This window comes from Hippocampus guttulatus, chromosome 11, assembly GCF_054856545.1.
Source record: "Hippocampus guttulatus isolate MCC_2025c chromosome 11, RoL_Hgut_1.0, whole genome shotgun sequence".
Taxonomy (NCBI): domain Eukaryota; kingdom Metazoa; phylum Chordata; class Actinopteri; order Syngnathiformes; family Syngnathidae; genus Hippocampus; species Hippocampus guttulatus.
In genome coordinates this window covers 17,620,768-17,632,837 of record NC_141271.1, presented here as the reverse complement: position 1 = coordinate 17,632,837, position 12,070 = coordinate 17,620,768, and the positions used below count along the sequence as shown (strand labels likewise).

At 43.4% G+C, this 12,070-nt stretch overlaps 2 protein-coding genes across 5 annotated transcripts; one reads left to right on the top strand and one right to left on the bottom strand.

The window, feature by feature from the left end:
• Positions 1-106: 106 nt before the first annotated feature.
• Positions 107-5,882, bottom strand: fastkd1 (FAST kinase domains 1). Of its 4 annotated transcripts, none has more exons than XM_086123000.1 (16): positions 5,666-5,882; positions 5,130-5,363; positions 4,918-5,057; positions 4,764-4,832; positions 4,547-4,672; positions 3,780-4,178; positions 3,577-3,687; positions 3,162-3,293; positions 2,594-3,080; positions 2,157-2,271; positions 1,914-2,042; positions 1,482-1,613; positions 1,294-1,407; positions 701-845; positions 502-616; positions 107-374 (listed from the first exon to the last, which is right to left on the bottom strand). In XM_086123000.1, exons 2-16 carry the CDS (start codon positions 5,253-5,255, stop codon positions 279-281), a joined length of 2,436 nt encoding a protein of 811 aa, XP_085979126.1. In that variant the 5' UTR covers positions 5,256-5,363; positions 5,666-5,882; the 3' UTR covers positions 107-278. The 4 variants fall into 4 exon arrangements, with proteins under 4 accessions (XP_085979126.1, XP_085979124.1, XP_085979123.1 ...); XM_086122998.1 differs by having other exon boundaries at positions 4,918-5,363; positions 5,666-5,757; positions 5,860-5,878; XM_086122997.1 differs by having other exon boundaries at positions 4,918-5,363.
• Positions 5,883-6,846: 964 nt separating this feature from the next.
• On the top strand, positions 6,847-12,061 carry ppig (peptidylprolyl isomerase G (cyclophilin G)). Its single transcript, XM_086123001.1, has 13 exons — positions 6,847-6,962; positions 7,498-7,581; positions 7,954-8,028; positions 8,137-8,244; positions 8,408-8,452; positions 8,534-8,621; positions 8,718-8,747; positions 8,821-8,960; positions 9,045-9,219; positions 9,302-9,481; positions 9,652-9,742; positions 9,837-9,976; positions 10,383-12,061. The coding sequence occupies exons 2-13, from the start codon at positions 7,521-7,523 to the stop codon at positions 11,332-11,334; spliced, it is 2,085 nt and encodes a 694-aa protein (XP_085979127.1). The 5' UTR covers positions 6,847-6,962; positions 7,498-7,520; the 3' UTR covers positions 11,335-12,061.
• The last annotated feature ends 9 nt before the right edge of the window (positions 12,062-12,070 follow it).

Below are 12,070 nucleotides of genomic sequence, written 5' to 3'. Positions count from 1 at the left end.
GAAGGTTTTGTGCTAACTGTTCATAATTAGCTCCACCTTCCCTGCAGCCCTCAGTTGCAGCTGATGAAAAAACATCCCCAAACACGAGCCAACAGAACAAAAGCTCCATATTTGAATAAAAGATTTCTTTATTGTACAAAAGCAAAACAAAAAAACAAACAAAAAAAAACTCGTGATAAATATGAAATAAGAAACACTTGATGAAACGTCTGTGAAATTATGATGACTAGGCACAAAATGAGTTGACTTTATAAATGTTATTTCAATAAATAATGCCTTCAGGGCGAAAGGTCTCTAAATATTTTTTTCTTGAGGTATTCCTTCCATGCATCCAGTGCTGAAAGCTCCATTGAGTTCCATTCAAAATGAGGGATCTGGAAGTACAATGAGGATAAGACAACAAAGTTTGAGTGAATTCTGACAGCCGAGTTAATGTGCAAAAATAAATAAATAAAAATAATATTTTTTAAAAGCAGTCTATAACACTATTGCATTACATACCTGCACAACACGATACCCCAAAATTTCAAGATGCCGTTTCCTCATCAGGGCCTCCCCTTTTATATGATGGGAATTTTTGCAGAAGGACTTGAAATCGAGGAAGTTAATCGCAATCCTTTGTGACAAGTGACAGCGGTAAAAACAAATGAACTTTTGGGGGTTAAAAAAAAAAAGTCTTTATTGTTGAGTGTTTTCCTACCGCTGTGCTCCCGGGGGAAGCGCGCTCCTGATGTTCTCCAGTGAGCTGGTGCCCCAGTCAATCTTTCCATTGTTCAAGATCTGCAGAGTACTCGGCTCGCTGTAAGGCAACGGCTGTAGCTGCTTGTCCAGAAGGCATTCAAAGTCTGCGAGGGGGAGTAAAAGGTGCGCGCCCCGATGAAAAGGACAAAAACTATTCACAGGTCATTTTTGTTTCTGTGTTCTGTTCTGTTCACTATTTTCCATGACTTTCGATTTCAATTTATGTGTCTTCTAAATTTGACACACCACAAAGAAGAGTGCGGACAACATTCATTGCCAGCTTTGAATGACAAAAAAATAAATAAACAAATGAAGTGCGGCTTTCGAATGGTGAAAAACCAAACTCTGAAACGCTTTGGCCTCCGATGGCTGGAATATATCCCACCAGATTGTTGTTAAGCTTTTCCACGCTCAGACAACAAGGCACTCTAAAGCAGCCATGCCACACACTAGCTATTTGATCAGACTTTTTTTTTCTTCCAAAATGCGAACAACTCGACCAACATCTTAGAATATGTTGGATTCAACCTTCGGAATCACCATATGACTTACCTACAGTATAAAAATATGGCGTGACCCCCGCAACACGGACAAAGTTAATACCACCAAGGACTTCACCCAACATTTTGTGGATCTGCTTTTGCACAGGACTGATAGACCCATTCCCTGGAAAGAAATTTGACGGATTACTTTCAAGACCCAACGTCCACCACACCGAAATCTGACGAACGTTCTCTTACATTTCTTTTGCAGCTGCTCGCAGTAGCGCTCGTGGAACCACGGCACCTGAAATTCGGGACACTCGAGGCACACGGCGCGGTTCAGCTCCATGAGACGCAGTCGGGTCCGCATGTTCAGCGCGTCGGTTAGGGCTGCGGCGGTTACAAAAGTAAAACATGTGAGATGTGTTCAACAACTTTTTGGCCTCACAACAAAGACAGTAAGTATCATGGCGTGAGACAAGTAACTGTCTCTCTCATCCCATAAATTTTTCACTTCTTATCTAAGAAATCAGATCGCCGTACGACAAACCGTCAGATTCCCGTTCCTGTCTAGTAATGAAAAAAAAAACCCATTATTGATCATGCAGCGTACAGCATACGGACCTTAAGATGGACATTGCGGACATGGAATAAATGTTCAAATAGCTTGTGAGCAAGCTGTGCACATACTTTCCAGCTGGGCGTCGAGCTTTCCGAGAAAATCTATGCTGAAGATTTCTCTGATCAGTTCTTCGGGGAAACGGTCCGCTACCGCCAGGGTGTAGGCCAGCAGAACCAATAGATGGGGGTCAAAGGAGCCTAGATACACAGAAAGGGCAATTTTATGACCAACTTTCTGGTAATTTCCCACTGCCTTCTCAAATGATTGAGCGCACACTTGAAATCAGAAAAGGAAATGATCTGCATGCTTACTGATATGAGGAGTGAAACGCCGTACGCAAACGTCGTATAGCTCGTCTGCTTTTTCAGAGTCAAAATTGAGGACAGAAAAGGGAAGCAGGGTAGCGTACGTTGCTGAGTGGTGAATCTTAAAGAGAGAAAAAAACGGTTAGAATGTATTTGTACCGAGCGCTGCTGCAAATAGTGGTTGGCGCCCCCTGTAAAAATGTTTGTAATTGCCAAGATGGCTGCCAAGCACTACTTGTCTGAAACTCCTCAACTCACTTCAACATACTTTGACACAAAGATGTCATCAAATGACACAACACCGGGAAATAAGTGTGTTTTTCAGCAATTAAGAGAAGATAGATTTGAAAAAAAAATCTGAAAATGTGCAAATTTGCGAATGTGCACAAGTTCAGTGTACAACTATTTGCAAAGTTAAAGAGACATTTTGTCAACTAAATCACCTTGTCAATGTCTCGAATGGCCACGTCTGCGATACGCTCCATTAGCGGAGCGCAGTGATGATTTATCCTGGTTAAGAAGAAGGATAGATCCGGCACGGCGGTCCAGTTTATTTGGTCCGTCATCCTCCGGAGCGTGGCTATGGTCTCTTCGAGCAGAATTTCTTCAAACCACTCACCCGAAATGTACCTGAGCTCCTCAAGCAGCAGGTCCAGCCGGTCGGCCGTCTGCAGCCTCTCGCGGCCGCAGCGGTTGAGGCTCTGCAGGAGCCGCACGTACCTGCTGGACGTGCCGTGGCGGTACGACGGGTCGTTGCGAACCCACTTGGCGAGGGCTAAGGAGATACTGCTGAGGTCGTTGAGGTTGCACTGGGGCACCACCGCGTCCACCCGCGAGATCACGCTTTCCTCCAGGCGCGGCGACGGCAGCATGGACAGGACGCGGGTCAACATGGTCACTTCGTAGGGGTAGACGCTGCGCTCTATGAATCTGAAGAGCAAAAGGGGGATTGAGACGTTTAGCTTTATTACGTTGGTGGATTTGACAAATGTCAATCGGCTATCGACTTACTTGACGATGATGTTTCTTAATTTGGTGAAGAGTAATGGATTATGATAATGCAACAGATAAAGGGCTTGTGTGATTCTGCCAATCTCCACTGGCTTGTAGACGTCAAGGTTTTTTTGGATTACTGATACAATCCTGGGAAGAAAAAAAAACATTCACAATATAGTACAGCTGCTCCAACTGTTCGACTGACACTCCAGAAATAAACCATCTGATATTTAAAACAAAAACAAAAAAACTAAAACTAATTCCAAAAACTAATAAAAACCAAACTCAAATGAAGCATTTTGGGGGGGGGGGGATACACACTGTCAAACCTGCTCTAAAAAGTAATGTAAACTAACTGAATTTAAGAAACAAAACTCCAAACGAAATAAAAAGTAACCACAATAAAAATCCTGGCATGATTTGAACTCACTTGCTTATCAAGCGTAGGTTCCTGCTCTGAATCTCTTCCAGGGTTTCAGCAATGGCCAACGCCTGCTGTGCGCCGAACTCATCAGCCAACAGGAGGGCCGTGCTCTCCAAACTGAAAGTGATTAAAAAAAAAAAAAGGCACAGTGATTATAAATGGTCCAAAAGTTTAGAATTCCAAGTCTTTCCACTTCGAATGATACCAACCCGTCTCTGATCTCTACACTTGCTATGGGTGCTAGCGCAGCAAACAGTTTAGTAAAAGAGAACGGCTCTGTGCTTGACTCAATGAGTTCCGTCAGCCGTTGTTTCGCAGCCAATCTGAAGTCCGAGTTGTTAAACTGCAAAGATTGATACAGCCCCAAGAAAATGCCGATGTTCTCCGCGTCCAGCCTGGGAGTGTTACGCAGGAGGATCTGGTTGCATTTCTCCAGGAGAGGCCTGTGGCTGTACTTAATGTTGCGCAAGAATTGCACCGCTCTGCGAGCGTTGTTATAATTCGACGGATCCATTTTGTCCAGGAGGTCGTCCGCCCGGCTAATCAGGGCATCCCGTAGACGAGGAGACACCAGGGATGAAATGCTAATGAGTAACGTGGTGAGGATCCTGCAGCAGGAAAAAATAAAAATAAACACCACCTGTCATTCCAATTTCAATATCATGAGATTTTTTTAGTTACAGTACTCTATTTTCATTTTTTGGGGTTCACATTTGACCGGTAAAATATGTATTTAAACATACATCGTAATTTATAGCTAAAATGGTTCAGAAATTACATTACCATACTTTTTTTTTTGTTATTGCTATAAAAACCTGATGACCAGCAAGAAAGAAAACAGGCCATATTTAATTTTAAAAAAAAAGATTGACTAGTGTCGATTTTCAAAACTGTTCAGCCCAAGAACTGAATATGTTTTTTGTTCATGTCTATCCAGAGGGTCAGAACTAAACTTGGAAAGAGTTCTTCGCCCAACCTGGCATCATCGATGGATGACAACTTCTGATCCACAATATTGGTGATGTGGCCCATCAGAGTACTTTGTTGAAGTTGCTGATCAGCAAGGCAGATGGCGAACTTGGACAGTGATGTCAATGGAAGTCTGCAAATATGCAGAAAGGATCATTTTAAAGTCAACTCAAATAGACAGGAGCTATGAAGACTCTATGAATTAAAAAAAAAAAAATACTCACTTGTCTAATCTTAACCAAGCCTCTGAAATCAATTGCTGAACAAGCGAATCATGACGGTCCACATTCAGCCTGGAAAAACAGTTAAATAGCATGTTGCATTTGCACCGGCTGTATATATATTCCGATCTTCAGACCAGCGGTTCATTTCACGCACCTGAGAAAACTATACAGTAAGTCCACCAACATAACATCGTCCATGAGTGCAATTTTGTTTTCAGCCAGAACCCGCAATGTCAGGAACTGCGGGTGATTCTTGATGAGCTGGACCGTTCTCAACAACTGCGGTTTCTCTTTCTGGAAGTACCATAGCATCTTCACGGCCAAACTCACGTGATCCACGCTGAGCTTGGCCTTGTTATTACCCACCAAATCAAACACATGATCTTCGGCAGAGCAGATCCGCAACTGATCCAGAACCTGATCACGGTTCACTGGGACCTTGTGAAGTAACCTGCGAAAACCGGCACTCGCAACCTGGAGCCGGAACATCATCTTGAGCGTCAGATCACAATCAACCTCATCGTTGCATGTGTGATACTGTCAACCACAATGTCACAGTGATAAGGTGGGTTACATCCAGTCAGGAGATGGATGGGGTTCCTAGATGAAGAAACACGTACATACACACAACTAAGTAATTATTATACTGTATAAGGTAACAAACTGAAATGCGTTAAAGATCAAGTTAAAAAGTAGAGAATTCCTTCAGTCAACACTGAATTGGGTAATCAGTTTTGTAACGCGCTATTCACATGGTAGTAACAACACAACAATTACTCACAACATCAAATGCCACGATTTGCACGTACGTTCATTGAGAAATATGCATATTAAACAGATCCGCATGGCTAAAATACACGGAAAAGGGGCAACAACCATTAAAATTGCAAAGTCAAACTTACTTCACATGCGGGCACTACTTCCGTATCGAGTGACGTTAACGAATACAATTGGTGCGGCTGCTTTTTGTTTCATGGTTGTAGTTCGTGAGCGCCTTGAGCAAAATACAGATAGAAATCATGTAGCTGGGTGAATTGGAAACCCCCCCAAAAGATTCTAAGTTCGAACAATGACAGAACATTAATTTCAATCCCACCACAGTAAGCATGTCATCACATCGTGTCGCCTTGCCAGAGATGTTAAAGACTATTGATGCTGTCGCATTTTTTCTCTTTAATAAACCACTCTAAAGTTGGAAGTCTCCATTTCCTTTTGTTTTGTAATTATAATACAATACAAAACAATACATATTCCGAAGCACCCCATTAGACTTTCTAATTCTCTCAAACAGATATTTCTCTCATGGTCATTTATTTTTTGAAAATAATTTCTCACAATAGTTGTCTGTTGTTTAATTTGAATGGATCGTGATTGACACACTGAGAATTTGTTTCGAAATATGGTGATGTCATTTTGCCTGAATTTGATATTGTTGTAAATGTTATTCCTACTGATGTTATTACGTTATTCAAAAGGCTGGTTACAACTTGACCTTAGATTGATTATGCACAGATCCTAGAAAAACTTAAATTGGTGAAATTTGCTTCTCTTCAAAATGCAATAATTACTGTAATATAAGAAGACTAATTCATAGAAAAGGTGCCACTTCTTCATATTTATTTATGTATTTATTGATTTATTGTGATTCAAAAATACATTGGCTTGCTCTTGATGTGAAAGATCTCCTGAAAATGTGTTTCATTTGTTGTGGGATTGCCCATTTTCTTTGAAACTAACTTGTGTTATTATGGAACCACACCTTTCTCTTTATTAGTCTGCGGTTCCTATATTAATAATTGTTGATACGTTATCATAAAGTTAATTTTTTTTAAATGTTTGAAAATGAAGTCAAGCAATATGTTGAAACCTTTGGCCTATCCACAACATTAAACGCACAGAAAACTTGATGCTAAATAAAATTAGCGAAATAACATGTACTGTATACGTAACAGAAAAATAAACATATCTCGTCATCTTCTCTTCAAAACATCTCTGGTAGAGCCATTGAAGTGCCGTAAAGTAGTGACCATGTGCAGGAAACACAAAAAAAAGTGGCGAACAATTCCTTCCCAAAATGCATTGACGTGACGTCTCCATCGCGCCATCTTCGTAAGCGGACGAGCAGTGGACGTTGAATGAGAACCCGTGCCTTTTGAAAGAAACGTCTGCTACATGGAGTGATAAGATTGCTTTTTCCAGGTGATGTAAAGTTGCATTGCACGTGACTCGATTGTGCGTACCATACTTTAAATCGTCCAAGTTGCTCTTGAGTGTAGCCACCCGGGTATCCATCCATGTTGCCTGGCTAAGTATGCTAAGTGTTAGCCTGGAGGCCTGTGCAGATACCTGCTGGGATCAATGTCAAACTTAACGTTAGAAACGAATATTGGATGAGTATATGTGTAAGAAAATTCGTCGATTTACATCTTTTGGTTTTTTTTTCTCCGCCCAGTGTTGTGAAAACGTGGGGTGATGGGCTTAAAATGCTAGTTGGGCTAATGTTAGCATGTAATGTTGGAAACAAGTAGAGACGAGCTGGCGCGACTTGACCTTAAGTCCCGTCAAATGTGGTCCTCAATTATCACTTCAGAATTAGAGCCCTGTTCACCCTCTGCATTTTCTATACGTGTTAATGCGTAAATGAATGCAATGAAGACAAGTTGCGTCTAGTGGTGACTTTACTGCCTTGGTATTTTATCAATATGTTACTAATAAGTAAGTGATGCTCCTTCAGGTGGTTCAGCAACTCTTGTCATCATGGGGATCAAGGTTCAACGTTCTCGGTGTTTCTTTGACATCGGAATTGGAAGCGCACCAGGTAAGACAGTCTTCAGCGTGAATGTTTGGATGATTCTTGATGATCAAATTTTCTGCCTGACCAAGACAATGCCTGCATCTGTGTTCTACTGAGATGTACTTCTTATATTGGCATTCGAAATAAGGTTGTATTGACTGATCATATTCGGAATCACTCCCTTTCCGATCTATATATGCTCATAGTGAATATTCGCATGTCTGTGTGTATATTCTTGAACATCTGAAAAATATGACTGCAGCTTACTGAGTCAATTCCTGGTGAAACTCTTCTTTGTCATACGATTGAATTATGCTAGAGGCCAGGGTGAGCTGATTTAAATCGACTGATCTCGGAAACAAGTGTTTTGAGTTACGAAATCCATTTCTTTTGCAGTCGGCCGAATCATTGTCGAGTTGTTCACAGACATGTGTCCCAAAACATGTGAAAACTTCCGATGCCTTTGCACTGGTGAGTTGTAAAATTTCACCAAAATAATATTCAATCAAAAAAATATATATCTATATCTATATAGAGATATCTATCTTGATCTTGTATTCCGGATGTATTTTCTTCCAGGTGAGAAAGGTGTTGGTAAAGTAACCCAGAAACCGCTTCATTACAAAGGATGCCTGTTCCATCGCATTGTGAAAGACTTCATGATTCAAGGAGGCGACTTCAGTGAAGGTGATTACTGTGAATGAAGTATTTTTAGAATCATTTTTGTTGTTGTTTTTTGCATTAACATACATTGATTATTAAGTAAATCTAAAATGAACGCGCCATTGAAATGAACACAAGCGTTTGCTGATCTACTTTCCCTTTTTTGTTTTTTGTTTTTAAACGGTAGGCAATGGAAGAGGAGGTGAATCCATCTATGGGGGCTTTTTTGAAGGTAAAGATGTTGTGGGTTTATTAAATGAGCACTGGCGTGAAAATGGCTGTACAATTTTTGCAATCCCTATACCCCCCTCAGACGAAAGCTTTGCTGTGAAACATAACAAGGAGTACTTGCTGTCTATGGCCAATAGAGGAAAAGATACAAATGGATCACAGTTTTTCATGTAGGCATCCAGAGGTTTTCTCATTATTACTGAATTGACGTGTCGTTATTTGCTTATGAATGTGTGCGTGTTTTTTTTTTCTCCGAATCCTCCCAGAACAACCAAACCAACTCCCCATTTGGACGGGTAAGGGCCGCCCAGTTCGCAGTTGGCTACACGAGGCACATTTCAGTTCTTGATTGTTTTGCTTTTTTGACAGGGTCCATGTGGTTTTCGGCCACGTGATTTCTGGTCAAGAGGTCTTACAAACTATGGAGAATGAGAAAACGGATCCCAACAGCAGACCCTATGCCGAAATCAAGGTTTTGAACTGCGGGGAACTTGTCCCCAAATCAAAAGGTCGGTTCGTCTCCTTCGAACCTGAGAGCCGTGTTCCGCCTCTGCAAGCTATTGCAATCTCAACCCAGTCTTACATTCCCGTAGCCAAGAAACGTGACAAGAAGAAGGAGCGCGCTTCGTCGAGTTCCAGCAGTAGTTCCAGTGACTCCGACAGCACCTCAGAATCCTCCTCTGAGTCCGAAGAATCGGACAAAGAGTCCAAGAAGCAAAAAAAGAAAGCCAAAAAGCAAAAGAAGAAACAGAAGAAGGACATAAAGAAGTACTTGATTTACCCCCACATTATTATATATATATTTTTTTAGCTTGTAGCTTATATTCTGACACCTGTCATGTCCTCACAGGGCCGAGCCTGAAATTGTCGAAGAGAAAGAACAAGAAGAGGTGATCACGTCCACCGTGCGTCCTGAAGAAATACCGCCCGTCCCCGAGAATCGCTTCCTGATGAGGTTCTCCCCGGTCGAGCAAAAAAAAGAGGAGCCTGTCAAGGACAAAGAAAGCAAAGACGAACGGCCTCGTGACAGGTGGGTGACGCTCGCAAGCCTCCCAACTAAGTTGAAAAACATTTTCCCTAGCGCTGATTGAGAACATTAACCGTCGTTTATTGTGTTATACCGTAGCAATTATTATTTGTTTCAAAAAGTATAGATTTTGTGAATGGCACCGATGAGCGTTCTTGAATTCCTCCTGGCAGATCGAGCGCGCAATACAATTCTCAGTCCATGTATAACAGAAGATTGGTCATGACGCGATCTGGCAGGAAAATCAAAGGCAGGGGCCCCAGGGTGAGTCTGTGTGTGCGCGCCACAAAGTGATTCCACTTTCCTTCTCTCCCAACCGCAAAAGCAAATGATTCACTGTGTCATCTCACACGCGCAGAGATACAGAACTCCTTCACGCTCCCGTTCACGATCCAGAGATCGCTTTCGCCGCAGCGAAACTCCGCCCCACTGGCGTCTGGAGTTGCAGCGTCAGAGGATGAGGGCAGTCACGGGGGAGCGTTGGATTAAAGGAGACAGGCGAGTTCCGGCAGACGGCGAGAAAACCAAGCGCGGTGTGAATCGGCCTTTCGGCGTGCGCTTTGTTTGTGTGAAGCACGTTGAGTTGCCTTGTGTGTGAAATGGGCGAAGTAAGTCAAGTCGCGGGAATAAAAGCCACGTAACGGCCTCATCGCCGATGTTTCTTCATGTTGATCGTACTTGGAGAGTTGCGTCTTGTTTTCGGTGGTGGCTGGATGGAAGTCTCGTTGTGGTGTTGCGCAACTTTATCGCCCGTGCACAGTCCAATGTCGTCGTAAGCTCAACACGCTGCTTTTGACTCCGTCACAACCATTGAACCCACTTCATGAACATCCTCTTCCTTTTTTCGACTTATTTGAACTGTCCGGTTTCGATGAGATGATTTGACTTTTGTTGTCTTTTCCAGAGGCGACATGAGCGAGGACAAGGAGGAGGCCGCCGGCGCGAACCCTCAGAGGAGAGAGCGGCGGACCTCCAGTTCCAAGCGCGAGCACGCAGACGAGGGGAAAAAGGACAAGAAATCCAAAAGCAAGGAAGATTCGGGGGAGAAGCAAGGCAAGCAGAAGGAGAAGAAAAGGGCCAAATCTAAAAGTCGAAGCAGAGAAAAGAGCAGACGGTCCAAAAGCAGAGAGAAGAGGAGACGGTCCAAAAGCAAAGAGAAGAGTCACAAGAATAAAAGCGGTGACAGGAAAGATCGCTCGAGGAGCAAAGAGCGAAATGCGGACAAGAAGGAAAAGGAGAAGGAAACCGATCACGGCAAAGAGAAGAACATCGAGCAAGAGTCTGACGGCAAGAAGAAAGAGGAGTCCAAGACGAGCAACGGCGAGAGAACGCGGACAAAGTCGCAAAGTCAAGACAGAAGCTCCAAGGACCGACACCGATCAAGCAGCAGAAACCGAGAGAAGGCCGCGCGCGCCGCCTCCAAGGACAAAGACGAAAAACGCCGAGAGAGGGGCCGGGAACGCAGCAGGAGCGCGCACAGGCGACACGGCGACGACAAGGATGACAAAAGGCGGCGGACGCGTAGCCGGGAGCGCAGGAAAAGCCGGGAGCGCAGCAAGGCCCGCGATTCCTACCGAAGCAGGCGCTCCAGAAGCAAGAGCAGCCGGAGGGGACGCAGCAAAGATCGCAAGGACGGCCAACGGAGGCGACGACGCAGCAGCAGCAGCTCCAGCAGCAGCAGCAGCAGCAGCTCCGACAGCGATCAAGACAGACGCAAGCGTCGCAAGAGCCCCGATTCCAAACGCAGAAGATCCAAAAGCGCCTCCAAAGACGGGAAAAGAAGCGACACGACAAAAGGCAAAAGCAACAGCAAGCGGGATCACTCGAGCCCCCGTTCAAGATCTCACAGCGACTGAAACCGTCTTAAAATTAGTTGTGCCGCCCTCCCCCTCTCTCTCCTGAAGGTCGTCATATGCTCAGTACGCATTTTCCGCGCAGCTCCGTCTTTCCAAAGAGCCGCACGTGGTGATATTTCTCACTCAGTTCGTCCACACCGCCATTTTTTATTTTTTAAAATTCCCTGACAGTAAACGAGAGGGTGCACCCAACAACTGCAATGGCTGCAAGAGGCCAGCGATCAACCCCAACCAACAAAACGGACCACAGGGGCTTGTGAGCCAAGGACTTGGTTTTTGCGCTTAACAAAAACGGTTTCTGCGGCCGACTGATGGCGTACTGTAACTAAGGACTTCAAAACCAAACCATCGTTTGATTATTTGGTTCAGCCAATTAAAGATTTTGCTGTAAGAAACTTTTTTTTTTTTCTACCGAAGCTTGTTTGGTTATTTAACATCTTTGAAGTGGAAAATTTGATTTAAAAGAGCGGAAAAGAATCTTTTGCATGCTTCTTTCAGACCTTGAGGTTTTCACTTCATGGGTTCAGTGATGTTTTCAATGACCTCCAGCTAGTCTCTGTATTCTTGCTGTCAACTTATTAGTTTGTTTTTTTTAATGTGGAAAATGTTCATGGCTCAAGTGCAACAAAACCAACTTGGATGAGATGTTCATTGCGCACGTTGGTTTTCGGCGCGTCCCCTCTGTGTAGAATGGAAATTAAAAAGACACCATTTTGTTTTTACAATATTTTTTGCA